General features: G+C 32.6%; 2 protein-coding genes across 7 annotated transcripts; both read left to right on the top strand.

Moving 5' to 3' along the window:
* The first annotated feature begins 374 nt into the window (after positions 1-374).
* LOC114399351 (cytochrome P450 78A5-like) lies at positions 375-2,746 on the top strand. The gene is made up of 2 exons (XM_028361533.1): positions 375-1,394; positions 1,840-2,746. The coding sequence occupies exons 1-2, from the start codon at positions 456-458 to the stop codon at positions 2,449-2,451; spliced, it is 1,551 nt and encodes a 516-aa protein (XP_028217334.1). The 5' UTR covers positions 375-455; the 3' UTR covers positions 2,452-2,746.
* Positions 2,747-9,342: 6,596 nt separating this feature from the next.
* Positions 9,343-26,228, top strand: LOC114400309 (protein HASTY 1-like). 6 transcript variants are annotated; one of them, XR_003663934.1, is made up of 26 exons: positions 9,343-9,697; positions 10,380-10,481; positions 10,571-10,714; positions 10,821-10,901; positions 11,004-11,073; positions 11,988-12,058; positions 12,137-12,300; positions 12,406-12,477; positions 12,560-12,797; positions 15,123-15,185; positions 15,307-15,591; positions 16,228-16,341; positions 16,481-16,607; positions 16,690-16,859; positions 16,942-17,043; positions 18,840-18,943; positions 19,043-19,337; positions 19,471-19,706; positions 19,922-20,425; positions 20,531-20,825; positions 20,971-21,154; positions 21,444-21,709; positions 21,929-22,118; positions 24,151-24,313; positions 24,801-24,895; positions 25,931-26,228. XR_003663934.1 is itself a non-coding variant. In XM_028362712.1 (22 exons), the coding sequence occupies exons 1-22, from the start codon at positions 9,575-9,577 to the stop codon at positions 21,518-21,520; spliced, it is 3,621 nt and encodes a 1,206-aa protein (XP_028218513.1). In that variant the 5' UTR covers positions 9,343-9,574; the 3' UTR covers positions 21,521-22,131. The 6 variants fall into 6 exon arrangements, 1 of the variants encoding a protein (XP_028218513.1); XR_003663933.1 differs by having other exon boundaries at positions 21,914-22,118; XR_003663931.1 differs by adding an exon at positions 24,011-24,043 and having other exon boundaries at positions 21,444-22,118; positions 25,931-26,223.
* The last annotated feature ends 213 nt before the right edge of the window (positions 26,229-26,441 follow it).

Here is a 26,441-nt window from a genome sequence, read left to right as displayed (position 1 = left end):
TTAGTATTATTTAATAAACTTTATTTCTTTTTTCTTTCCAATAAAAAAATTATTTATAATTTTATAGTTTTAAATAAATTAAATAAAATATCCTTTTTTATTGACCTCTTTTCAATATATCGTTAATTATATTTAAAATTCATTTCACTCTCTTGATTTTACAAATTTTTATATAATTTTTTTTATGCAAGCAGTAATGTTTTTTTAAAAGCAAACATTTTCTTAATAATTTAATTATTTTTTTCTTGATTTTTATTTTTTTTATTTGCATATGCATTTCCTTTACTCCGTGTAACCATGGTTAACCAAACTTTAATTTTAACCACACCCCTCACCAACTTTCTATATAAGCAGTAGCTAACTAACTCTTACTCACACCATCCAGTACTCTTCTTTTCAGCACAACCTCTTCATCTCTCCCAGGCTTTCTTTTCTTTGCAACAACACTACCAAAAATGTCACCAGATTTCACACTTTTGTTCTCCCCGGAACTCATGCAGTCCCCTATCATCACTTTCCAAGCCACTTTCTGTGTCCTTCTCTTCACCCTCATGTTCACGCTGTTCTTCACTCCTGGTGGGCTTCCTTGGGCCTGGGCCCGGCCCAGAACCATCATCCCTGGCCCAGTAACTGCCCTGCTCGGGGTCTTCACGGGTTCCACACCTCACAGCGCTTTATCCAAACTGGCCCGCACTTATCACGCGGAAAAGCTCATGGCTTTCTCCATCGGTTTAACCCGGTTCGTTATCTCCAGCGAACCGGAAACCGCAAAGGAGATTCTCGGCAGCCCCGGTTTTGCGGACAGGCCGGTGAAGGAATCCGCCTATGAGCTTCTCTTCCACCGTGCAATGGGTTTCGCACCGTACGGAGAGTACTGGAGAAACCTGAGGAGAATCTCAGCCCTACATCTCTTCTCCCCGAAGAGAATCACCAGCTCTGAGTCCTTCAGGAGCAAGGTTGGGTTAAAAATGGTTGAACAAGTTAAGAAAACCATGAGTGAGAACCAACACGTCGAGGTTAAGAAAATTCTACACTTTAGTTCGTTGAACAATGTGATGATGACGGTGTTTGGTAAGTGTTATGAGTTTTACGAGGGTGAGGGTTTGGAGCTTGAGGGTTTGGTGAGTGAAGGGTATGAGTTGTTGGGTGTTTTTAACTGGAGTGACCATTTTCCGGTTTTGGGGTGGTTGGATTTGCAGGGGGTGAGGAAGAGGTGTAGGTGTTTGGTTGAAAAGGTTAATGTTTTTGTTGGAGGGGTTATTAAGGAGCATAGGGTGAAGAGGGAGAGGGGTGACTGTGTGAAGGATGAAGGAGCTGAGGATTTTGTTGATGTTTTGCTTGATTTGGAGAAGGAAAACAGGCTCAGTGAAGCTGACATGATTGCTGTTCTTTGGGTAAATAAGTTTTTGTTGTCATTTTTAAGTGGTTTTTGTCATGTTAATGGTTTTTTTAAGGATTTGCTTTTTTTCAACATGCATGCAAAAACTTTTTCAGGATAAACCTTATGGAATGTTTTAAGGACAGAAGAAAATATGGAGAATTAATGTTTTGGTTGGAGATAAAAGAAAGAAGAAAAGGCTGATTTTCATAATAGTGAAACTTTTCAGTTTTTTTTTCTTCACTTTTCCTTTTTTATTTCAAACTTTTTCGGTCTTTTTTATGTTTTTTAAAACATGCATTTTGTATTCTTGGTCAGAAGTTAATAATTAAAAGATTTATCGTCTTTTTTTACTTTAAACATAAACATAATTTTTAATTATTTGAACATAATGATATACTACTATTCATTTGTGTTTCTGTTATAGTAACTTTGAAGTGGTTTGTTTTTTTTGTTCTTAGGAAATGATATTCAGGGGAACTGACACGGTAGCAATTCTGCTAGAGTGGATTCTGGCTCGCATGGTTCTCCACCCTGAAATCCAAGCAAAGGCACAGCGCGAAATAGACTTCGTTTGCGGATCCTCCAGGCTCGTATCCGAAGCAGACATTCCGAACCTGCGCTACCTTCAGTGCATAGTAAAAGAAACCCTCCGTGTGCACCCACCAGGCCCGCTACTCTCGTGGGCTCGCCTTGCTGTGCACGACGTTACGGTTGGCGGCAAGCACGTGATTCCCAAGGGCACCACCGCGATGGTGAACATGTGGGCCATAACCCACGACGAGAGGGTGTGGGCCGAGCCCGAGAAGTTTAGGCCCGAGCGGTTTGTGGAAGAGGATGTGAGCATAATGGGGTCTGATTTGAGGTTGGCACCTTTCGGGTCTGGAAGAAGAGTGTGTCCTGGGAAGGCCCTTGGTTTGGCCTCGGTTCATCTTTGGCTCGCTCAGTTGCTTCAAAATTTTCATTGGGTTTCATCTGATGGTGTTTCTGTGGAATTGGATGAGTTTCTCAAGCTTTCTATGGAGATGAAGAAGCCACTGTCTTGCAAGGCTGTGCCTAGGGTTTCTGTTTAGGTTTATGTGTGTTGTTGGGTTGAGGTGGTTTGGTTTGTCTGTTTAGGTTTATGGATGTTCTTCGGTTGAGTTGGTTTGGTTTGTGTTATTTGCTAAGTTTAGTTCAAGAAAAGTAGGGTTTAGAACACCTTTTTATTAATCGCATGTGGTTGTTTTTACTTTTTGGGTTTAATGGTAAGTTTAGGGGTTGTTATTCCGTGTACGGTTTGTAGTACTCGTAAAAGACTAGAAGAGAATGTAAGAGGTTTGTTTTGTGTTAGTTGTTAATTAAGTGTATTTGCAGCAGTTTGATCTTGCCGTTCTATGTTGTTTAATTTCTACCACGATATGTTTGTCTTCATATCTCTTAAAGAAATTAAGAAATTACTAAATTATAGTAATATCTTGGAAATATAAAATTGAAGTAGAGTTGCAAAATTAATAGGAGGATGTAGTAGTATTATTTTAGAACTACAATTCGTTTTTGGATTTGGTTTTATTACATATCACGTTCATATTGTATTAAAATACCAATGCCTTCGCTTATATAAACTTGGGAAAACAATGAACCGGAACAAATTCCAAGTAGCTATATTAATTGTTTTGTGGAATGTGTTGAAATTTTAAGTGTTTCGGTTTGGTGTTCATTGAACTACGGAATGGAGATGTGCGTCCATGCATTAAATATTGTTTGTGATAAATGCTTTTTTGATTGTGAAATTCTAACGTTAAGATTAGATGTCCCCTATATATTCTTTTAGAGACAATTAAACTTTAGGTCACCAAGATATAATTCCCACCACCCCTTAAAGAAAAAGAGTTGCAAATTTCCACGGATCTAAATGCTCTCAAAAAATGAAAAGAAAAATTGTATTGTAAGTAAAGGTTTAATTACCATTTGATTTTTGTAGTTACAAAAACTGTTTTTAATTCATATATTTAAAAATATATCTCTTTTAGCCTTTTTTTAAATAAATATTCTCTTAGTCTCTAACATATTAGTTTTAATCTTTTAATTATACACATTCATTTAAGTCCTTACAATGAGAAACACAGAATTAAACATGATATATATACAGATTAAAAGATGTTATAAAAAAAGGTAGTTTTAATATAATAAAAAAAGTTTTTGTAACTATTGTGACCAAATCACCAAATAAATTTTGTATAAAAAATTACGAAGAGTGTGAAAATGTCAGGGATGTGATCTGAGAAAGGATTATATGAATTTCGTTATATATGAATAATATAGTTTACATGAAAATTTCGTTGAAAAATCATACTGTCTATGTTAGACACGTAAAATAGAATAATTTACATTGATGATTATTAGATAAATTTTTTTATTATTATTATTGGCATTATGTTCTTGTAAATAAAATAACCCTTTAATTAAAAGAAATGCTATCGATTTCATGTAAAAAATATTTGAAAGAAAAATAAAGTACACGGTTACAATGTGTCTTTTTTTTTATTATTACTATCTACTTTAGTATTAAATAATACGAAATGATGTAAAATTCCCTGAATGAAAACGTTATTTTAGTTATATTGAACATTTGAACTTATAAATATTCTTTTATAATTGATTAAATACAAAATCTGATTTTATTTTTCATAAAAAGAATGTGTTTGAAATATGTTAAATCCAAGTAGGCACCAACTATATTGATTATTCTCGTTCAACGATTCTTCGAGTGCAACCTGCACTTAATATAACTCTGCAATGGCCGACATGTGAAACAGTTTATTCTTCTAAATAGTTAAATTATGTTTGTATTAAAAAATTTAAGCATAAAAGTGTTAATAAGCTATTTAATAAAATAATAATAACAAGAGTAACACTAACTAATACAAGACATCCTTAAAAAAATCTAATGACAACAAAAATTATTTCAATTAATAAAAAATAATATTTATACATTATAGGAATGTGTGTTCAATTTCTACAACCGATATGAAGATTTTGTTGACATAATTTTTAAGTATATTTATAAATATTATTTAAGATTTAAGGTGTATTCTAATCTTGTTAAATTTTTAAATCTGACTCATCTAAACTTTTTAAATAAAAATTACTAATAAAATATTATATATATATATATATATATATATATATATATATATATATATATATATATATATATATATATATATATATAATGAACATATATATTTTAAACTATAGAAGTTATTAACAAATACTCTAAGCGTGCACATCAGGAGATATTGAGTAAATCTTATTAACTATTTCTAATTGTTACAAAAACAATTATTTAATAACTTTTATTTTTAATTGACATAATACATTTTTTTATTTCACATTGAATTTAATCATAACAATCTATTGTATATGATAAATTTGTTGATTTTTAAAATAATTATTTATAAATAGTGTAAATAATATTTTGTTATTAAAAGATAATGTAAAGTTGTTTAACATTGTCATAGCATATATAGGAATTACAACTTGATTATTTGACGTGGTTAGTAAAAGTTATAAAAAGATCAATTTCTTATTTTCTTAGTACATAGAGTAATAATTTTATGGTTATTGAATACGTTATAGTTGTTAAAAACTTCACAAAAATCTCTGTGAGAAAAAAACTATAAAAAGAAACTATTAAAACGGGACAGTTGTTAGACACTAACAATTAAAGTGAAAGAAGAGATATCATATTGGCACCTCTCAAATCCTTTTTTTTAACTCAGCAACAAAAAAACTCCTTAAATAGAATTACACCTTTTGCTCCTTTATCAATTTACAGATACAATCATGCACCCAAAGAAAAAAAAAATACAAATTATTTGAAACACAGAGAAGATTTGGAATGGTCAAAATTTAATTATAGGTCCCCTGAAAATATTTTGTTTAATTTATTCCAGAATTCAAACACATTGTGCCCTATTGCCAAAAGTGCAGCCTTATGAAATAAGTTCATAAAATTTATAAAGCAGACATGTTTATTTTTATTCTTTTTAAGACGGTTAATAAACAATAAAAAGTGTTTGGAATAAATTAAATTAAAATTATAATAAGAAGTTAAAATGATTTAAAATAAGCTATATATAAATATCTTTACATTATCTTTCAAAAATATATAATTAAATAATACTCAGTAAGGTAGTCCGGCCCACTTTGGCAGATGTCTCAAAATTTCTTACAGTTTTCGACATTATAATTTACATATATTACTCTAATTATTTTCACATAACAAAATCATTCTCATGTATTACTGTATATATCACCTGAACAAAATTACTGTGAGTATATATATATATATATATATACGTATTTTTAAAAATTTATAATGCTATAGTATTATGTATTTTATGAGATAAGGTGCTTCCTTCCAGAATATGATATAAATCCTCATGGATAACCAAAATACAATACGTCCGCACTAACTAACTAATTCAAACTCTAATACTCCAATAATTCAGCAACGAAAAACGAATGTCAATTTACCAGCCAAAAAGAATGCATATAATTGGGTAAAAATCTAACAAATTACTTATTGATAGAATCCCACAAGCCAAAAAACTCAATACAGAAATTAACAATTTGTTTTTAATTAGCTATTATTCCATGAGCAGAGATAACCCTAGAAAAGTCCATTTCATGAGATTCCTATATACAAACATGTATTTTAAGCCTTGTCATCTGACTCACCTCGATCTCTAACTGTATTTGTGTGCGTTTGTACTAACATACTTTTGTTTCCCACCTAAACCTCTTTTATAGATTCCTTATAATTACCCTCTTTAGGAATGAGGTAGACTGATAGTGAAGGGAGCACCCTGCAACAAAAAAACCCAGTTTTCTTTTAGCTTAAGAAAAAACCAAATTCAATACAACTTTCATGCAACAATTTGGGTTATCATAGCCTAAACACCCATATATCACATATACCCTAGGGCCCATTTACCTTTATTCTTTTTTGTTTTCATTTGCAAATTAGTTTTTAATTATGAATGCATGCCATTTGAATGAACCAACAACCATCACCACACATCTTCCAAGTATCGCCATGTGTTCTTGTTTTACACTCGAATTGACTAAAGCTAAAAGTATGATTTTTTCCCTTGAAATTCTGAACAAATATGCTTTTCTTTTGTTGTTTTTTTTAAATAATTCAGTACATCATAAAGATTTAGTATCAAGTTCTGCTTTCTTTGAGATTTGTTCATATATGTTGATCATTCGGCAAATAGTAGCGTTCAAGCATAATCCACTTTTCTAATTAATTAGACTAAAAAATCCATTTTACTATACTTACTTAGGACCGGGGTCTTTATAAAGAAATTAAAGAGTGGAACTTATAGTTTCAAAAATTTAATTTTATCACAATTGGAATTGATTAAGAATATTGAATTAATTTTTATATTTGAGACATATAAATAATTGAAATATAAGCCATAGTTATATACTGTATTAAATAAGAAAAGGAACATTAACGATATTGACAAATAGCGACGAGAAGTCGCTGGCTCTGTCAACAGTTAGAGGACACATAGTTTTTTTTTTTTTTGAAAAACAAGAAGACACAAATAGTAATGTCGATTATTGGAGGTCATTGGCATACTGTTGCAAGTGCCAACAACAATGGTTATTAGAACAATGGAATTTTTTAGAATATGCAAGGACAAAAATAATAAATACGAACGAAACTGTAAAATTTTAACTCTTATCTATCTTCAGTACTTGGAATTTTTATAGGATGTATAGCGAAAGTAAGAATTCAAATAATATAAATTTTTATTAATAATTATTCTCACAATTCATATATATATATATATATATATAAACATAGGCGGATCAACCTATTCGGTTGTGGGGAAAATTGTCTCAACTGAATTTTATTTTACTTATATATGTGTAATAAAAAAGTACACCAATAAAAAATAGATATTATTCTTATAAGATAATTTTTAAAAAATATATATATTTATTAACTAACACTACATATTTTCATTTGAGTAATTTCATTCCAATTCTCAAACCAAGCAAAAAAAAAAGATTAAGAGAATTTGTCATTTAAAATATGTCTCAACAATTAATTCTGTGAAAAATATATAAAATATACAATCACATCAGAAAAGATGACTATTAAGTAATTATATATATATATATATATATATATATATATATATATATTATTAACAATGCTAGAGTATTTTCAATGAAAATATATAAAGAATAATTGTAATTTATATAAGTTTAAGTATTTTAAATTATTCTTTTGTAATCATATTATATATTTTGTAAGAACCTATATATTTTTTGTAAACATATTATAAAATTATTTATTGTGCCCGTTAAGGAAAATTCTGGATCCGTCCCTATATATATGTGTGTGTTTAGCATTGGAAAAACTTATTGGTTTGATTAAATGGATGTGGCTTGATGTTCATATGCAATAAAATTTTAATTATGCCCATTGATTGCATACAGAAAACTGAGGCAACTGCTAAGTAGAATCTTAAGATTGATTCCTCATTCCTGGGATTAATTAATAAATAAAGTGCTATTATTTTATTTATAAATCACAAGATCCTCTCTACTTGCAGCATAGTGCAGCAGAAAATCGAAAGAAAAAAAAAATTTATGGAATTTACCTTGGGGATATTTTTCCCCAATGGCTCAAGTCTTTTCATTGTGATTGGAAATAGAACTTGGTCTTCTCATGAGATATAGTTTGTACTTTTTTTAATATCTAGTTAGCCTTAATAGATCCTTTAGGAATAAGCTAATTATCTTTTTAATGTGCTTGTGCGCAAATCAAAATCTTCAATAACAAAAGATTCCTAGATAGTGGTTGTAGATTTATGAAACTCGAGATAAAACATCCATCTAAGAACTTTAATGATACGAAGGGCACTTCACAGTGCCACTTTCAAATGATTGAAGAATTTCATTATTTTTAGTAGGACAAATAATTAAGGGGTGCCACTTCACAGTGCCACTTTAATTAAACTTAAGAGTTTTCAAATGATACAAAGGGCACTTCAATAACAGGTTTTGTCCTTAACAGGTTTTAGTGAACAAAAATAATGGAATGAAAAAAAATACATCAACATCAAGCCACTACTTAAGAGTTTCCAAAATATACGAAAATAAACTAAAGCAACATCAAGCCACGAGCATCATAATTTCTAAACTATGTTTTTGTTCTCCAACTTTTCAAAATTTATGATTTTGGTCCTTGTTTAGGGTCAAAATGTTGTTAAGGATGCACTTGTTTGAGGACAAAAACATAATTTATTCTTTTAAGTAATATAGTTTTGCTAATGACTTATATTCCTAGAAGAAATTTTTTACAATCTCTTTTAAATTAAGTAATATAGTTTTGTTATGACTAATCTTTACAGGAAAATTTAACTTATTTAAACTTTTTAAAAAAATTATAAAAATAAAATAAAAATTCAATCTATAAATGTTGATCAAATTGATAAAAAAAAAATGAACTAATATCTCATTTGTAAGTATTTATTATTTATTGAGTCTTTGAAGTCTCTGGCCCGTTTGAGTTTTTAGACGTAGATCATTTACAGGGTGTTCGATTTGGTTATTTTTTGTTTTTATCTTCACTAAAAATAAAAAATAATGATGAAAATATGTTTGGTTGAATTCAGAAATCTCATTTTTGGTAAGAAGAAAATGCGATAACAAAGAATGTATTTTCAGTGTTTTCATTTCTTGAAAGCAAAAAACAAGAAGTCAAACCAAATATGTTTTTAGAATTTTAATCTTTTGAAAATAAAAATAATTTTCAGAAAATAAAAATATAAACCAAACACACCCTCAAATATTTTTGTGGCTGGAAAAAAAAATCCCTTTAAAAATAAAATAAAAATTAAAAACGCGAAAAAGAAAACTTGAGACCAAAGAAAAAGAACAAGGCGAGAAGAGTCAGGCTCGCTCACGACAACACGCCACCAACACACATAAAAGCCGAGGGGCTCAGTGTGTGGAGTGAACCCACAACCCAAACGAAACAAGACTGTGTTGACAAAAAACCGAATCTCTCTCTCTCTCACACACACACACTCGTTTTATCTCGCAAGTCTGAACATTGAGAACAGAAAGAAAAGTGCAAGGGAAGAAAACAACACAAAACAAGAGTTGCAGTTGAAGTTAAGAATGGAGGACAGTGTTAGTAGCAGCAACACGAGTGCCACCAATGTGGCACAAGCTATACACACTGCCCTTGACTGGGCCTCTTCTCCTGACGCTCGACAAAACGCCGTTGCTTTTCTCGATTCCGTACTCTCTTCCTCTTTTCATTTTCCCCGTTTCGTAGGGCAATAACATGTTTTTACTTTTATCAATCCCTTCATGCAACTCACCAGAGCCCATTTGTGAATTTTCATATACTCTGCTTGCATTTTTCCTTTTTTTTTTCCTTTCAAATAACTGCGATCTTTTTTACGCAAGCCCTAATGAGCATAAAGCACACAACTAATCGCTGATATGTATGTCTCTGTACTCTCTTTGGATGTGTTTATCTCAGTAATTATCATAGATTGATCGTGTTGTGTCAATTTAAAGGAACGAGCTGTCTTTCATAATAGGTTGTTTTCATGCTGTCCTCAATTGTGCTGTGTAGTTGCTGCTTCATTTGTATTTTTAAAAACAAATTAGATTTATTTAGTTTTTTTTACTTTAAATTATTGTTATGATGTCTTTTTCTTATAATCAAAGTAGCAATTGTTTGTTTCTGGAATAAGCTTGTGCTGCTGCTGCTGCTGCTGCTGCTGCTAGGATTACTATTGGTTTATGAGTGTCGTTACTTTGTGGTGATTAATTGTCGTGCTTTAATACTTGACACGCGTCCGGGAATATTTTAACAATTTATGAGCGCTGCTACTATTTTATGGTGATTAGTTTTCATGCTTTAATGTTTGACACATGCCGGAGACTAATTGGTTTGTGTAAATTTCTCCAGATCAAGAATGGTGATATACGGGTATTAGCAAACACATCATTCCTTCTGGTGAAAAAGAACTGGTCGTCTGAAATCCGGTTACATGCCTTTAAAATGCTGCAGGTTCAAGTTCACATGCTTTATCGTGCTTTTCAATGATAGGTCTGTTTAGTTGTTTATCCTTGTGCCTTATGTGGAACCGTATCTTACAGCATTTGGTGCGCTTACGATGGGAGGAATTAGGCCCTGCAGAGCACAAGAACTTTGCAAAGCTTTCTGTTGATTTAATGTCTGAGATTTCCAATCCTTGTGAAAATTGGGCTCTCAAAAGCCAGACAGCTGCCCTTGTTGCTGAGGTTTTCATCGCAATGCACTTCATTTTCATTCATGTTGCTTCTTACTCTGTCTCAGTTGCAGATTTTCTTTACATAAACTATATTTGGTTTGGCGGTTCTTTCACAGGTAGTTAGAAGAGAGGGTCTTAATTTATGGCAAGAAATGCTTCCATCTTTGATTTCTCTATCCAGCAATGGTCCGATAGAAGTAAATTTCAAGCTTCCCTACTTGCATCATTTTTGGCTCAAGTTTATTCTATTTCAATATACTTACTTTATATTGTTTTTATGATTCACAATTATGTATCAGGCGGAGTTGGTTGCAATGATGCTGCGGTGGCTTCCTGAAGACATTACAGTTCACAATGAAGACTTAGAAGGTTTGTAATGACTTGAGTTTTCTCACGTGGATGAGTGTGAGTGGTGCTCATGTACACAAATTAAGTATACGAATTGAATTTTCTCCAACTGCATAAACCTATTTGACAATGAAGCAATGTGGTATTCTCGTGGAAATTTTAGACACCAATTTTAGTAAGTTTCTCCGTGAATAAGCAAATTAAGGGGACCTTTTAGAATGACTTGTTTCTTAGAAATGTTTTTCCTCTCAGTCAATATTACGCCATCATCTGATACCATGAAGGAAAAAGTTTAAAAATGCATGTCAGAGTGTGATTGGAGAGAGAGGGGGAGAGTATGTAAAAAGAGGAAAATGATTGTTGTATGTAATGGGATGCGCTAATTTTGTAATTGTTGGAATCCCTGTGTGCATATTATACTAATAAACAGTGTTATCAATTGCGGATTGTGGAAAATGGCAGAAAGTTAATAATCTGCAATATCAGATAGTGGATAGTGTTGTGGGCCAATAGTGGAAGTCACATAGTGGTTGAAATATATGATATATATGAATTATGTATGTATAAAAAAATTAAGTTGTATGCAAATAAAAATAAAGTGCATAATATTAACTCAAAAATTCAATTAGTGTAGACTCACCAAAGATGACAAGGATGCAGGACATATTCTGTAACTACAACACCTGTAGCGGCTGCAATAGCAAAGTAGTGGTTGTGGATCTGAGGAATTCCAGAACACAATAGTGCTATAGCGGCTATTTAACAACATTGCTAATAAACTAGGTGTCTTACAAATGAAATAGGAAACATCCAACACTCCTATCATGCTGACTTTTTTAACACTCATAAATGCTGTATGTGTATTTGATCTTGAGTGACTTCTCTGTATATGATATGTTGCATGTTATTCTTACTTGTCATGTTGATGTATCCAGGTGATCGGCGAAGGCTACTTTTGCGTGGGCTAACTCAATCATTGCCCGAAATTTTGCCACTATTATACACTGTAAATCTCAGCCCTAAACCTTGTTACATGCTCGTTGTTAAGCATTATTAATGTTGCGACTTGTGTTGCTTGATGCAGTTACTAGAAAGGCACTTTACAGCTGCAATGAATGAAGCTGGTAGGAAACAGATGGATATTGCCAAACAGCATGCTGCTACTGTAACAGCTACTCTAAATGCTATGAATGCATATGCTGAGTGGGCTCCATTGTCAGATTTTGCTAAGTCTGGCATCATTCATGGGTATGTTTCTTTCCTCTATTATCTTGCACCATGCAATATTCATGGTATATAACCTTGCTCTGATTTTCGCTTGCTGCCCACCTTGATTCTGTTAACTCCCTGCAGTTGTGGTGTACTACTATCTGCACCAGATTTTCGTCTTCATGCTTCGGAGTTTTTCAAACTTGTCTCTCCAAGGTATGTGTTATTGTTCTTTAATGGTTTCATACATATTTCATTGATCTATAATACCATTGGTTACTCTGAACTGTGATTGCAGGAAGAGGCCTATTGATGCATCTGCCTCTGAATTTGACCAAGCTATGAGCAGCATCTTTCAAATATTGATGAATGTATCTAGAGAATTTTTGCATAGATCTGGTTCAGGTCCTGGGTCCATAGATGAGGGCGAATATGAATTTGCTGAATTTATATGTGAAAGTATGGTGTCACTGGGTTCTTATAACTTGCAAAGTATTGCTGGTGATAGCACCATACTTCCACTTTACCTTGAACAGGTATGCGTCATATAGTAATGTTTTAACATTAAGCATCTTGGGGAAGGGAAAACTTTGCTTAAAATGACATATATTAGTTATGGTTTTGGTTTCTCTTTGGAAAATTTGCCATATATTCTTGTTTTGAATTCAACATCTCAATTACAGATAACAGAATATCTTGTCTTAGTTATACATCTTGCAAAATTTTCCACACAACTTGTTTGCCAAATGCCTAGTTGTTGTTATTATTTTGGTCACACTCGATCTTTCTGTTCTGTCTTATTTTCGACTTTTCTGTACTCAAAAGATTCTGTTTTTAATTTTTGATTATTTATTTTTTAATTATGTTATTTTTTAAAAACTGTTACTTATTTTATTTAGCTTTAATTCTATTATACTTATTATTTTTAATATTGATTTTTAAATTCTGTTATATTTTTAATTGTTTTTTTAATTCTCACATTTATAATTCTATTTTTAAATTCTATAATATTTTTAATTAGTGTTTTCTAATTCTGTTTTTTTACTTTTTTATTTTATTTTTTAATATTGTTTTTTATTTTTAATTATGCATTTTAATATGTCTATGTTTTGTTTTCTCTTTCTGTCACGGTTGTGTTCAGACCAGTGTTGTGAAAACCGGTCATTGACCTGGTTGAGACATTGGACTAATGGGTCAGTGGTTGAATCAGTGGGTCACTGATTAATTTTTTTTATTTAAAAATATAACTAACATAATTTGATCAATTCAAATTTAAAATCATATTGTAATGATAGAGTAGCTAATATCCAGTCCTCAGATAAGAAATAAAGTTCATAGCAACACAATTCCATACTCCCAAGTTTAAGAACATTGTCATGATAAAGTACCTAATATCCAAAATAACTAGTTAAAGTTAGATTACTACTAACTTATTAATAACTACCTACTAATTTTATATGAAACATACCATATGCAGTTAGTTTACAGCTGTTTACATTCGGGTAATAGCTCTCTGCATTTAGATTTTATGAAACACACCATATGTTCAAAACTTCGAAGTTGTATGAAACATAAATGAAATTATACAAATTTAAAAGCTAAACTGATAAGGGGTGATATATGTTGAACAAATTGTAGATATGTGAGAAGTAGCTCTTATTGTTATTCTCCTCTTTAGTCTTTACGGACAAATTAACAACTATTGATAACAAAGGTTAATTAGGTATAAAGTATAAACAACTAAACACATCTCTATGTTCAGCAACCTCTGGGAACCTGTTCAAAAGTTCTACAAAGAAGTTGCAAAGATAGGAATAATAAGTGACAAAAAAACAGAAAAATGCTGACTTGCTGAGTTATTCATTGATTCATAGTTATTCAACAGTGCAACAACTCCACTGTTATTCAGTTTCAGATTTAAGTCCATGTGATAGGAACAATTCTTATCTGACAAGGGAGATTGTATTATTTACCCGAAAGGAAAGAAGCGACGTGACTTCAGATTGTATCATTAAGCTCCAGCGGGTTCAGACTTCGGATGCAGCAGTGGCACGACTGCTATGCCTCCGCAACAGTGTGCCTCTGTTGGACTTCAGACAAAAAGCTCCGCCTCTGTCTACCGCCCTTGCGGCGACGAGATTCAAACAGGCACATCAGCGATGAACAGACAAAGATTAGGGCTCACTGCTCTTGTGAGAACGCAAGGAAACCGAGAACGAACAGACACAAACAAACCGTTTAGTGTGTTTTGGGCCCCTAAGGTCAATTCCAAAATTAAAAAAATGCTTAACCCAGCCCGGGTCACAAAACCTGACCAGGTCACCTGCTTTTACCAAAACCGGCCAGGTCACACCGGGCTGACTGCGTGACCAATCCAATTAGTCTCCCGGACAGGGCACCGGGTCAGACACGCCGGTCCGGCCCGGTTTTTACAACAATAGTTCAGAGAGTAACCTTATGTTGTCCTTTCTCACTGTCCTTGTTTTATTTTATATTATTACTTGGTTTTTGTTGTTATTGACTTTTGTGCTTAGCTTAAAATTATGACTTAATTGTTAACTATGAATATATGCCTTCATTTATGGGTAATTCTTTTTTAGGCATTTATATACATGTAATGTACCCTATATTTAATTTATATCTAGAAATTTCATAATAGCAGTCATCCTGCTACTTTCTATCTTGCTATATCGGTTTTGGGATCGGCTGCCCGATGCCATTATCTGGGATAACTATGCACTATGTTTCTGTGCATGAAGTAAAAGTTTTGCCCTTTCATTTTACTACTATTTTACAGGAACATGCATTTATCTTGAATTTTACTTTATCCTTTCATTTTAATTTCTCTTGTTTCTCTCCAGATGCTGAGATTTTTCCAACATTTCAAGTTTGCTATTCATTTTCAATCCATGCACTTCTGGCTGGTATGTTGGAATACTGCACATAAGTACTGTCTGGTGGTGTTCCATGTTTCTTAGTCAATAGTCAATACTGAGTGTCAAATGGTCATATCTCTCGTTTCTTTCCTCAAATGTTTACTTGTAGGTGCTAATGAGGGATTTGATGTCAAAGCCAAAAAGTTCCACACATTCAGCTGCTGACAGTTCAGCTGTTAGTAGCACAGGTTCTGGAGAAGTTGAAAATGCCAAGAAAAAGACTCTAAGCTTTGTGAGTGATGATTTTTGTGGTGCAATTTTGGATACATCTTTCCCTCGCATGCTCAAGAGACAAAAGATGCTGCATGAGACTGCCATTTCTTTAGGGGCATTGGAGTTGTGGAGTGATGATTTTGAGGGCAAGGGAACATTCAGCCAGTATCGTTCTAGACTGGTATGTCTCACATGCATATGTGAAGTCAGATAATATTGTTCATCATATGATATAATACAAATTCTTTCCCTTCTGTTTACAGGAAAAATTTCTGTAATGGAATGTATTATAAGGAAGTTATTAACTTATTATGTTACTGAATATTTTCATATTGAAGTTCTAAGATAGTACTTGGAAATAGTGGTTTATTGCTTGCAATGTTTCCATTGACTTTATGTAAACCGTAAGTAAACTTATATACAGCATGGGTTTGAGGAGTCTCCTGTTGCATGAGTTATTGGAACACTTGTGCTTTTGGTGTTTTGCATTATTCCTTATACTTAACATTTAAATGTGAAAAAATACAAAGAAAGAAAATTGTGCAACTGAACATTTTGACTTTTTAATCCCAGACCAATTTTGCACAACACAGAAAGGTGAAAAATACAAAGAGCAGGCATATATTAGTTTAAAAGTTTTGCTTATGAGTAAGGCACATGTAGGTCTAGTATCAACACAGTGAATATGCTAAAATATTCTGCATTGGTATTTTAATTGTATGTTTTTGTTCCCAATCTACATCTATTCTCCTTTATGCTTCAATTTAAATCAAACTTTTCAGAATATTTTTGACCAACAAATTGTTTCTTAAAACAGTTGGAGTTGATTAGGCTTGTTTCTTCTTACAAACCCCTGATAGCTGCTACTAAAGTTTCTGAAAAAATTGATACAATCATCAAAGATCTCTTGCTTTCACCGGCACCAACTCAGGTTTAAATACCTTCTATTCCAATTTTTAATATACTATTATATTGATATTTTGATCTCTAAAATTGTCATCTGAGCTCCTCACCTTCATTTCTAGCTTATATATAATTATCTGGTATGGGTTCTGCTTTTCTCACTGTAGGACTTAGCTGTGATGGAAAGCATGCAATTGGCTTTAGAGAATGTTGTAAATGCAGCTTTTGATGGATCAAATGACTTTACCAAGACAAATGCTGAAGTCCAGTTTGCATTATGTAGAACGTTTGAAGGTTATTTTAGTTAATTTTCCATATTATGCTGTTTTAGATTTTTAGTTAGACCTCTAATAATTATGATTACCGTGTCTTGTAGGTTTACTTCAACAATTTATTTCCTTAAAATGGACGGAGCCTGCACTTGTTGAAGTACTTGTGCACTATTTGGATGCTATGGGCCCCTTTTTGAAGTATTTCCCAGATGCAGTTGGCAGTGTTATTAATAAATTATTTGAACTACTAACATCTCTTCCCCTTGTAATCAAGGTTCCTGCAACAACCCCTTTTCATTGTTAGTTTCAACCATTGAGAAATTGTGGCAAGTTTATTACTATATGTTTCTTGATAGGATATGTCAATGCATAATGCACGGCATGCAAGGCTGCAGACCTGTACATCATTTATTCGGATAGCGAAAACTGCTGACAAAAGCATCTTGCCTCATATGAAGGTGCTTTCATTAAACACCAATTGTTGCAAAATTATAATTAGCTGGTTGTGTCAAATAAATGGAAACTATCTCTTGTTTAGCTGAACGAGACAATCATATATAGAGGAGTGCACTTATATATGAAATTTATAGAGGAGGGGTATTAAGGAGAAAACTTGTTATGCAATTGAAGTAACCTTGATCTATTTATGAATTAGTCTATACAAACCTTGTCATAGCATAATAAGAATCAGCTACTATAGGGGTTATGCTGAACTAGCTCCAGTATCCTTGATATCCTCCAATGATATTAATGTGTCAAAGCACATGTGCAGTAATATGAATATTAAAATTTTCTTTTTTGGTTCTTTGCAATTTTGGTATGAATATCTTGAAGATTGAATTCTAGTTTGATTCATTAGCTGTTATCCTAAAATTGTTATTGAAATCAGTTTCCATGTACTGTGTTGTCTTCTGTTCATTCCCATCTTTTTCATACTTTAGTCCTCTTTCTCTAAGACATGTGAATAAATAATAGGCTAAAATATATTTTTAGGCCCTGCAATTTAGCACTTTTTTTGCTTTTTGTCCTTGCAAAATTATTATTTTGTTTGTAGTCCTTGCAAATCATGTTTGTTTTGTTCTTCATTCTGATGGCGCTTTAGATAACGTTTTTTCACAGTTCAAAGCGCTATCTAAAGTGCTTTAAGAACTAAAAACAAAACAAACATAATTTGTAAGGATTAAAAACAAAAAAATAATTTTGCTAGGACGAAAAACAAAAAAGTGCCAAATTGCAAGGACTAGAAAAGTATTTAAACCTAAATAATATCATATTTTGCATATTGACATTGCATAATTCTGCTTATGTTGGAAAGTCGTTATAATTGCAGCCACCCTTGGCCTGCCTTAGTTGTGGCTTCTTTGGGCTGCCCGCTGCCTTAATTGCAGCATTGAAGGGGGTGTGCTTAGACCCACATTGACTAGAGAGATGGCTTAGATAGAGCTTATAAAGCTTGGACAATCCTTACTTTATATGCCAGTTTTGTAGGGTTGAGTTAGGTCCTAAGCCCAACTTTTAAGATGCCATAAAAGCCTATTCTAGATCCATTGTTGGGCCACCTACATTTGCCACCTGCTAGGCTTGTAGCCCTGGGCATTTGGGGGTGGTGGTGGTTGAAAGCTGCCTTCATAGCAGTCACCTTGGCCTGCCTTAGTTATGGCTTATTTGGACTACTTGTTGCGTTGAAGGAGGTGTATTTAGTCCTAAATCAATTAGATATCGCTTAAATAGAGCTTATAAAGCTTGGACAATCCTCACCTTATAAGCCGGTGTCATGGGGTTGAGTTAGGCCCTATGCTTAAATTCTTAGAGCTTATTTGAAATAACTTGTGTAAAGGTTTGGGACTTTGGGTCTTGAAATATTTGTGTAATATGCCAGAGTAGACAAGACATAAGAGAAGTTAAGGTTTTATCTGACAAGGTTTTCCTGTCCATTATTTATGTAGAATACATATGATGCTCAAAATTATCACCAAAAATGTATTGCCAAGGTTTGGCCTATGGTGCTATACTGTTACGAGTATTTAGATGTTAGTATAAGCCCACAGTAGATGTCTTTCAGGAGGCATCAATAGTGCATTAATTTTGATCTGTCTGAAGATGAACCGTTATATTAATAACTCAATATTCATTCTTGATTCCTTTACTCATTATTGGACACTTCATTATATGCTCTAGAGAAAATTTGCCCCACTGCCTAGAATGTAGTTTGGAAGGAGATAGTGTTTATTTAATTTATCAATTTTATATGTAGGGTATTGCTGATACAATGGGATGTTTGCAAAGGGAGGGTCGTTTGCTTCAGGGAGAGCATAATCTTTTAGGCGAAGCATTTCTTGTTATGTCTTCTTCTGCTGGGTAAGGATCAAACAAAAGAGATAATTCTGTTAATTTTTGTTTAATACTCTGTTGATATTTGTAAGTAACCTGTTCTTGTTATTGCTATAAATGGCTCAGGATCCAACAGCAACAAGATGTTTTAAGGTGGTTACTAGAACCTTTAAGCATTCAGTGGACACAATTGGAGTGGCAGGATAAGTATTTGTCAGGTCCACACGGTTTGGTTCAGTTGTGCTCAGATGTGCCTGTTATGTGGTCAATTTTTCATACAGTGACATTCTTTGAGAGGGCACTTAAGAGGAGTGGATTGAAGAAAGCCAATTGGAATTCAGAAAACAGCTCAACACCAAATTCAATTCCTTTAAATCCAATGGCCTCTCACATATCATGGATGGTGACTCCTCTCTTGAAAGTATGTATACTGGCATTAAGAGGCTGGCCATGTTATGTTTCCTGTAGTATTTGCAACAAAAGGATCACTGTGCTTGTAATCTTGCTCTCTTAGTACTTTGTATTAATAAGTGTAGCATGTTCTTATTTTCCAGCTACTTCGCTGTATACATTCCCTTTGGTCTCCATCTGTAAGTCAAGCTTTACCTGGTGAGGTCAGAGCTGCAATGGTCATGGGTGATGTTGAGAGGTTCAGTCTTCTTGGAGAAGGGAACTCTAAATTACCAAAGGGTGTCACAGATGGATCTAAGATTGACATGAATAAAGAAGGATACGCTGAACCCAATGAATCAGATATTCGAAATTGGTTTAAAGGCATCAGAGACAGTGGGTAAGTGTGCATATCTTATTTCTATTTTTCATTTATAATTTATTATCTGCTGTCCAAATATGATTGGTCTTCCCCTTCAATATTGTTTTTGCACCAAATCTCTAGAAAAGACAAAATAAAGTTCCTTGTAAAAAGATAATTCTGTATCTATGACATCTTTATTGTTCTTTATGCACATTTCAATTTTTTTACTAAATCCTTTTTTATATGAACAGATATAATGTATTGGGCTTGTCAACAACCGTTGGGGATTCGTTTTTCAAATATTTGGATGTGCACTCTGTTGCTGTTGCCCTAATGGAGAATATACAGTCAATGGAGTTCAGGCATATAAGACAGCTTGTTCATTCCACTTTGATTCCTTTGGTTAAAAATTGTCCTTTGGATATGTGGGAGATTTGGCTGGAAAAGCTTCTACACCCATTTTTTGTCCATGCTCAGCAAGCACTTAGCTGTTCATGGTCTAGTCTTCTACAAGATGGTAGAGCAAAGGTTCCAGATGCTCATGGCATTCTTAGTGGATCAGACTTGAAAGTGGAAGTGATGGAGGAAACAATTCTGAGGGATCTCACGCGTGAGATGTGTTCACTCCTCTCTGCCATAGCTTCTCCTCCCCTTAATACTGGAATTCCTTCTTTGGAACAGTCTGGGCATGTTTGTCGATTAGATATGTCTTCTCTAAAAAACTTGGATACAGTTGCATCATGCTCTATGGTTGGGTATGCTTTCTACCTGTTACGAAATATGTTTCATCTATTATAGTTCTTTCATATTTTGTAACTTAGTTTGTGAGCTTTATTTCTCATTAGTTTTATATGTGACAGTTTCCTTCTAAAGCATGAATGTCTGGTCCTTCCAACACTACAAATGTGTTTAGAAGCTTTTACATGGACGGATGGTGAAGCCGTGACTAAAATTTCTTCATATTGCTCTGCATTGGTAGTTCTTGCAATAGTAACAAATCATGCAGAACTCGTTGAATATGTTTCTAGAGATCTTTTTACATCCATTATTAAAGGTTTAGCCCTTGAATCAAATGCAATAATCAGTGCTGATCTAGTTGGCATTTGTCGCGAAATATTTGTTTATCTTTGTGATAGACACCCAGCTCCCAGGCAGGTTAGTATGTTTCTTGTTTTGTTGGCTACTTTATTTTTTCTTTTCGCTCGACTGCATTTGCCATTTGGAATTCTCTTGCAAAGAAGAGGATGCTAATTTCTAAAACTTTAGTTATTGAGTGATGTATTTTGTTACTCTTTTTTAGGTTTTAATGTCTCTCCCCAATATTACCACTCATGATTTAGTTGCCTTTGAGGAATCCTTAACGAAAACATTCAGTCCAAAGGAACAAAAGCAGCTTACGAGAAGCTTGCTTCAATTAGCATCTGGTAACAAATTGAAAGCACTTGCAGCACAGAAAACTGTGAATATCATTACAAATGTTTCAAGTAAGCAATGACTTCTATTGCTTGTTCGTATTTTACTTCTCCAACTTGTGGAAAAATATAGTTTGGCACATGAATAGTTAGTTAATAAATCAATGTAATGCTGTAAACTGTAGAGCTTCTCAATGTTTGGTAGTAATTGTAATTGTGATAACATAAGACTTGAGTGGGGCTGTTTTTCCTGTACTGCTATGCTTCTCAATCGTATGTTATTCAAAATTAAAATTAAAATATATCTATGTTGCTGGTAATATTATAATTTTTCTTAACCTCTTATAATTATGCTTTTCAGTGAGACCACGCCCAGCCAATGCTCCCGAGTCCAAAGTTGATGATGGTGATGCTGTGGGGTTGGCAGCCATCATGTGATATTTGTTTTGAGTTCATGGAAGGTTTTGTGTACAGGAGTGAGCTCGTATTGAGAAGATTTTGGGTTTTCATTATTTACTAACAAAGGGTGTGAAAGCATTTCTTCCCCTGCAACATTAACAAGCAAATTTGGTGGGAGTACAAAAATTTTATGCCCTTCCTCTTTACTCATAGCAACATGTGAATCAGGTTTACTCTATGCACACTTTACTTCATTTGCAGTATATAGCTCTCTTCAGATTAACAGAACCACACCTGGCAGTTCGGACTTTTGTATTTAGTTTTTTTCCAGAATTCAAAGTCCAGCTGCGATCAGATTATAATTTCGTTATTTTATGCCTCACTTTTGAAGCATACAATGAGAAGTAACTCCACATGTTTATTTGTTATTAGTTGAAGTTCATGCAGATGTGGTAAACCCCAATAGATGTAGAATGAGATCCACTTCATTTGATGGGATCTACATGCATATTCAACTAATAGTGAAGTAGCAACAAATTAAGAGAGCCCGAGCGAGCGACCTTGCTAAAAGCTTTTCAGCAGTCAAGAGTGTGATTGGTTCAGAATCGTGTTAGAATATCCAATAAACTAATTTTAGGTAAATGTTCAGAGTTTTATTTTCCGTTGAGAAATTGGTTGAGTTAAAGCAATTTTAGATAAATTGTTTGTGTTAAATAAATAAAAATATTGAATTTTACTATTTCTGGAATGAAAATTAAATATAAATCACATCATTTTAAAATTAATTTTAACCAAAATTAATTTATAATGATTTTTTAACTGCTGAGTCTGTGTTTGCATTCTCATTAAATGTTCTAGAATCACGTTAAAATACAAGTTAATGTGATTTTAGATTGATATTTACAAATTTGGTTTTGTATTGAAAAATATTTTTTAATTTAAAATTAATTTCGAGTTAAAACAATTTTATGCTGCTTGTTTTAAATTAAAAAAAAATGTATCTTTAGTTTTATTATTAATTTGTTTTTAGAATAAAAACCTCTAAATATAAATTGCATCATTTTACAAAATTTAATGGGTAAAGTGTGACTTCGGCCCTTGAAAACAAAGGTGTTCATCCGTTTGAACCAATTTGATGATCCAAATTTAACTAATTAAATTAGTTTTGATTTTTTTTCCAGGTTGGACTCGAATTGAACTAATTGAAATTTGATGTTAATTGGCTTTGGGTTTACAGTTTTTAAATTTGATTCAATCCGAATCAAACTAATTATTATTTTTATTTATTTTTAATGCTTAATTTATTTACTTTTGCATGTTGTTTTGAATCTTTGCGTTACATTTTGTGATGAATAATTTTATTTATTATTGATGAAGTTTTATGATTTAATCAATTCATCATGTGTTCTTTTTTATAATTTATGCTATTATTATTTGGGGTAAATCAACTGCACTCAAATATGTTGATTACATTCTTTTATGACAACATCATTCATTGAATGAGACAAAATTATGTTATTTTTATTTTTAAAAATTTTTTTATATTTTATTTTTGTTGGATATCCGATGATATGATCTGAATCAAATAATTCAACACTGAATTTGGTTGGGTTGGCTCGGGTTAGACAAAAAATATTCTAAAATTCAAACCTATTTTGGATTTTGTTTTTTCTCATATTTGAACTAAATCAATCCATGAACACCCTACTTAAAAATGTAGTTCACTGTCACTCAGGTTATTGAAAGTATATAAAGTGAAAAATGGTCCAAAGTGTAATATTTTTGTCATTTTAACCTCACTCTTGGAAGACCTTAGTTAAAATTAACGTTGATGTCTACATGACACACTTATTGTTATTTTTTTTTTCTTCTTAAACATAACTATTTATTATTATTTTAATCCCATAAAGTAATTTTAAATTTTTAATTAAGTCCTTATTTTCTCCTTCGCTTTCTTTTGTTATCCCTTATTCTCTTCACCTTCTTTTTGCACAGTTTGTTATGCTTATGAGATGCAGGCAACCATGAAACTATTATAGAACAAAACAAACATAAAATTATTGACTACATTTTGTTTAAATAGTTAAAAATAAAAAATATGTAACATTCTATAGCTACATGTGTATGTAACAGTCACTAAAAAAAGTTAGTGTAGTATACAGTGATCGAGGATAATAGAACAGCTTGAATGCCATTCCCACTAGAAAGGCAAGGGCTCCTGAGGTTGATTATATAATTGAAATTATTTCACGAGTAAATATTTACCTACACTTTATAAGTAGAATTTAATGTCTATGCAATGCACATCAATTTTACATATTATTTAATCATAAATCTGTTTGAATTATTTTTCAAATAATTATTTTAAAAATTAACAAATTTATTATGCATGATCAGTTGTGATTGAATAACTCTGTAAAAAAAAATTACCATTTTCCCCTTATAAGTATATAATTTAGAGAACCTATATAATCAATTATGTGAATTAAAGGCAAGGGATCTACTGACAGACGCTGGTTTGATAATTAGGTTGAAATCAATTGGAAGATTAGTTGGAAGAAGGTGAACAAGTATATACTATATGGATGCTTCTAAGCTATGTTAATTCATGTGCTGTCCTTTAAATTTCCAAGGAACTGAGTATTCCTTTCTCAATTTCATTCTCAAAGGTTCAGTTCAGAAAAAGAAAAAGTGTTTTCTTTGACGAGAGAGAAAGCCATAGCTTAAAATGGGACCAGGCAGTCTAGGCCCAGGAGGCCCTCCTGGTTGGGGTGCACCTGGCCCACCAGGCCCAGGACATTTCGGTGGGTTTTGCGATATCATTAGCACTTGGTAAGTAAACTTTTATACAGTATTTACACTATTTAAGAAGGATAACTCAATACTATTTGTTCCTATTAACCAGTAGAAATGGATGTACGGAACGCAAAATTTATTTATTTATCTTTTTGGAATCGAAAAGTGAAAAAAAAAAAAGAATGATAAAGAAAGTAGAGAGAGTGGTTAAATAGAGAAGAAATAGGTGAAAGAAAAGTATATAAAGAAAAATTTCTGTTCTATTATAAGTTCTTTTTTAAAAATAATAAATATCAAAATGACTTGTTTTTTTTATTTGTAAAATTAACAGATAGTATGACATCATAATTTTTTATACTGGTGCTTTGTAAAATTCAGATGGGTCTCACTACATTGATATTCACACAAATGAAAAAAAAAATGGTCTCGGGAAATATGTGTATTTCCCCCTTTTAACTAGTACCATTTGTTAAAGCTAATTTTGATTTTTTGTTTTGTTTTGATTCCCATTGATCTTGAACAGCCTCAACAGCAAAGAAGATACTATATTAATATGGATATAAGAAACACCCAGAAGTTTACAACGGACTGAGAACAATGTGCCTATTTGTGTCATAGGTAAGCTACTTGTTAATGGGATATATTAGAGATATTTGAGTCACAAAAAAACCCAAAGATAACCTAACCATCACGCCAGCATCCACAAAAAACATATTCTGAAGGTATACACTGAAGCCTAATGCATCATAACCATGAACAAATGTCCTGTATCCCAGAGAATTATGAACCTTATCCTCCTCATTTCCTTACGCGCACAGTACCACCCAAGAAAAACGCAATGCAATCAAACTAATATGCAGTTAAATTGCAACTGCAACACACAATTCTGGGTTTGACGTCCACTCATAGAAAGATGATTTGAATATAATTGTTTTGGCCCTCAAGCAGGACCATGATTTCAGCTTTATGTCATCTATAATCTTCTAAAAGTCAGGATTGCCTTCTCTGCCACCCACACCACTTTCCATATTTGATTGCTCTCTGTCTTTCCCACCCTCTGGCCATGTTCCATAAGGTGAATGAAAGGTGTTTATGGAAAAACCACCTCAATGGACATCCACTTATACGGACACATCCAAATGACATAAGAAAAGTTACATGAGAAAAACAAGTGAGTCACATCTTCTTGAACGAGATTACAGAAGGGACATATAGTACTGTTTTCCTCCAATGCTATCCCTCTGTCCAAAAGATTTACCTTGCTCTGTATTCTGTTCAGCAACAAGCGCCACGAGAATGCCAAAGCCTTGGAAGGTGCCTTGATGTTCCACAGAGTACTAATACCTTTTGGGGTAAATAATAAGTCAAGTGCCTAAATTGTAAATCAATGACAAATTAGTCTCAAACAAAAAATCCAATTTAGTTTCTAAATATGTTAAAAGTGTGACAATCACATTTCACTTTTAAATTTTATAAGACCATTTTGTCATTAAATTGTAATGTTTAAGAATCAATTTAACATTAAATTATATTTTTCTTAAACTGATTCCATTTAAATTATATGATAAGACTTAAATTATTGCACTTTTTACATATTTAATTACTAAATTAAAATTATCTATGGTGATACTTATTTGGGTATATTATTATTAGGTGATGGCAGTTTGTATTGTCTATGTTGCTGCTGTCTCCTGGAGAGTTGTTGCGGCCCAATGCTTGGTGGACCTCCTCCTGGGCCCCCTGGCCCAGGTTTCTGATAATCCATACTTAAGATCCATTTCAAGAGGAATCGAGGAAATTAAAAAAAGAAAAACATTCTGTGTGAGTGTAAGTGTGATGGTTGTTGTGGCAAGTGGCAACCCCTTTGGATTCTGCTACATTTGTTTTGAGGAAAATACTAACCAATGTTCTAAGAAAGTAAAGGGAGTCCGAAGCTTTTTGTCCAATTTAATTCCTAATTAAGTCCGATTCTCATCAGGAAAAAAGTGATATACCAAAAAATCTAAATTTTTGTTGAAATACACAAAATTATGTTTATGGTGACTTTTTTTAAAACTTTTCTATAATTTTTATAATAAATATATTTTTTAATTCTTTAATCAATGTCCTAAAAGCATTTATTAACAATAATCTTATTTTTAATTTTGTTTGACGGGGTTGTATT

The sequence above is a fragment of the Glycine soja genome, chromosome 19 (assembly GCF_004193775.1).
Source record: "Glycine soja cultivar W05 chromosome 19, ASM419377v2, whole genome shotgun sequence".
Taxonomy (NCBI): Eukaryota; Viridiplantae; Streptophyta; class Magnoliopsida; order Fabales; family Fabaceae; genus Glycine; species Glycine soja.
This window is presented reverse-complemented; position numbering and strand designations above follow the sequence as displayed.

Excerpts from the sequence above, each read along its gene's own strand:
- LOC114399351 (XM_028361533.1), top strand. The coding sequence starts at position 456 with ATGTCACCAGATTTCACACTTTTGTTCTCCCCGGAACTCATGCAGTCC. Across the intron at positions 1,395-1,839 it reads ACATGATTGCTGTTCTTTGG|GAAATGATATTCAGGGGAAC; the intron begins GTAAATAAGTTT and ends TTTTGTTCTTAG.
- LOC114400309 (XM_028362712.1), top strand. The coding sequence starts at position 9,575 with ATGGAGGACAGTGTTAGTAGCAGCAACACGAGTGCCACCAATGTGGCA. Across the intron at positions 12,059-12,136 it reads TTTTGCCACTATTATACACT|TTACTAGAAAGGCACTTTAC; the intron begins GTAAATCTCAGC and ends TGCTTGATGCAG. Across the intron at positions 16,860-16,941 it reads CTCTTCCCCTTGTAATCAAG|GATATGTCAATGCATAATGC; the intron begins GTTCCTGCAACA and ends GTTTCTTGATAG.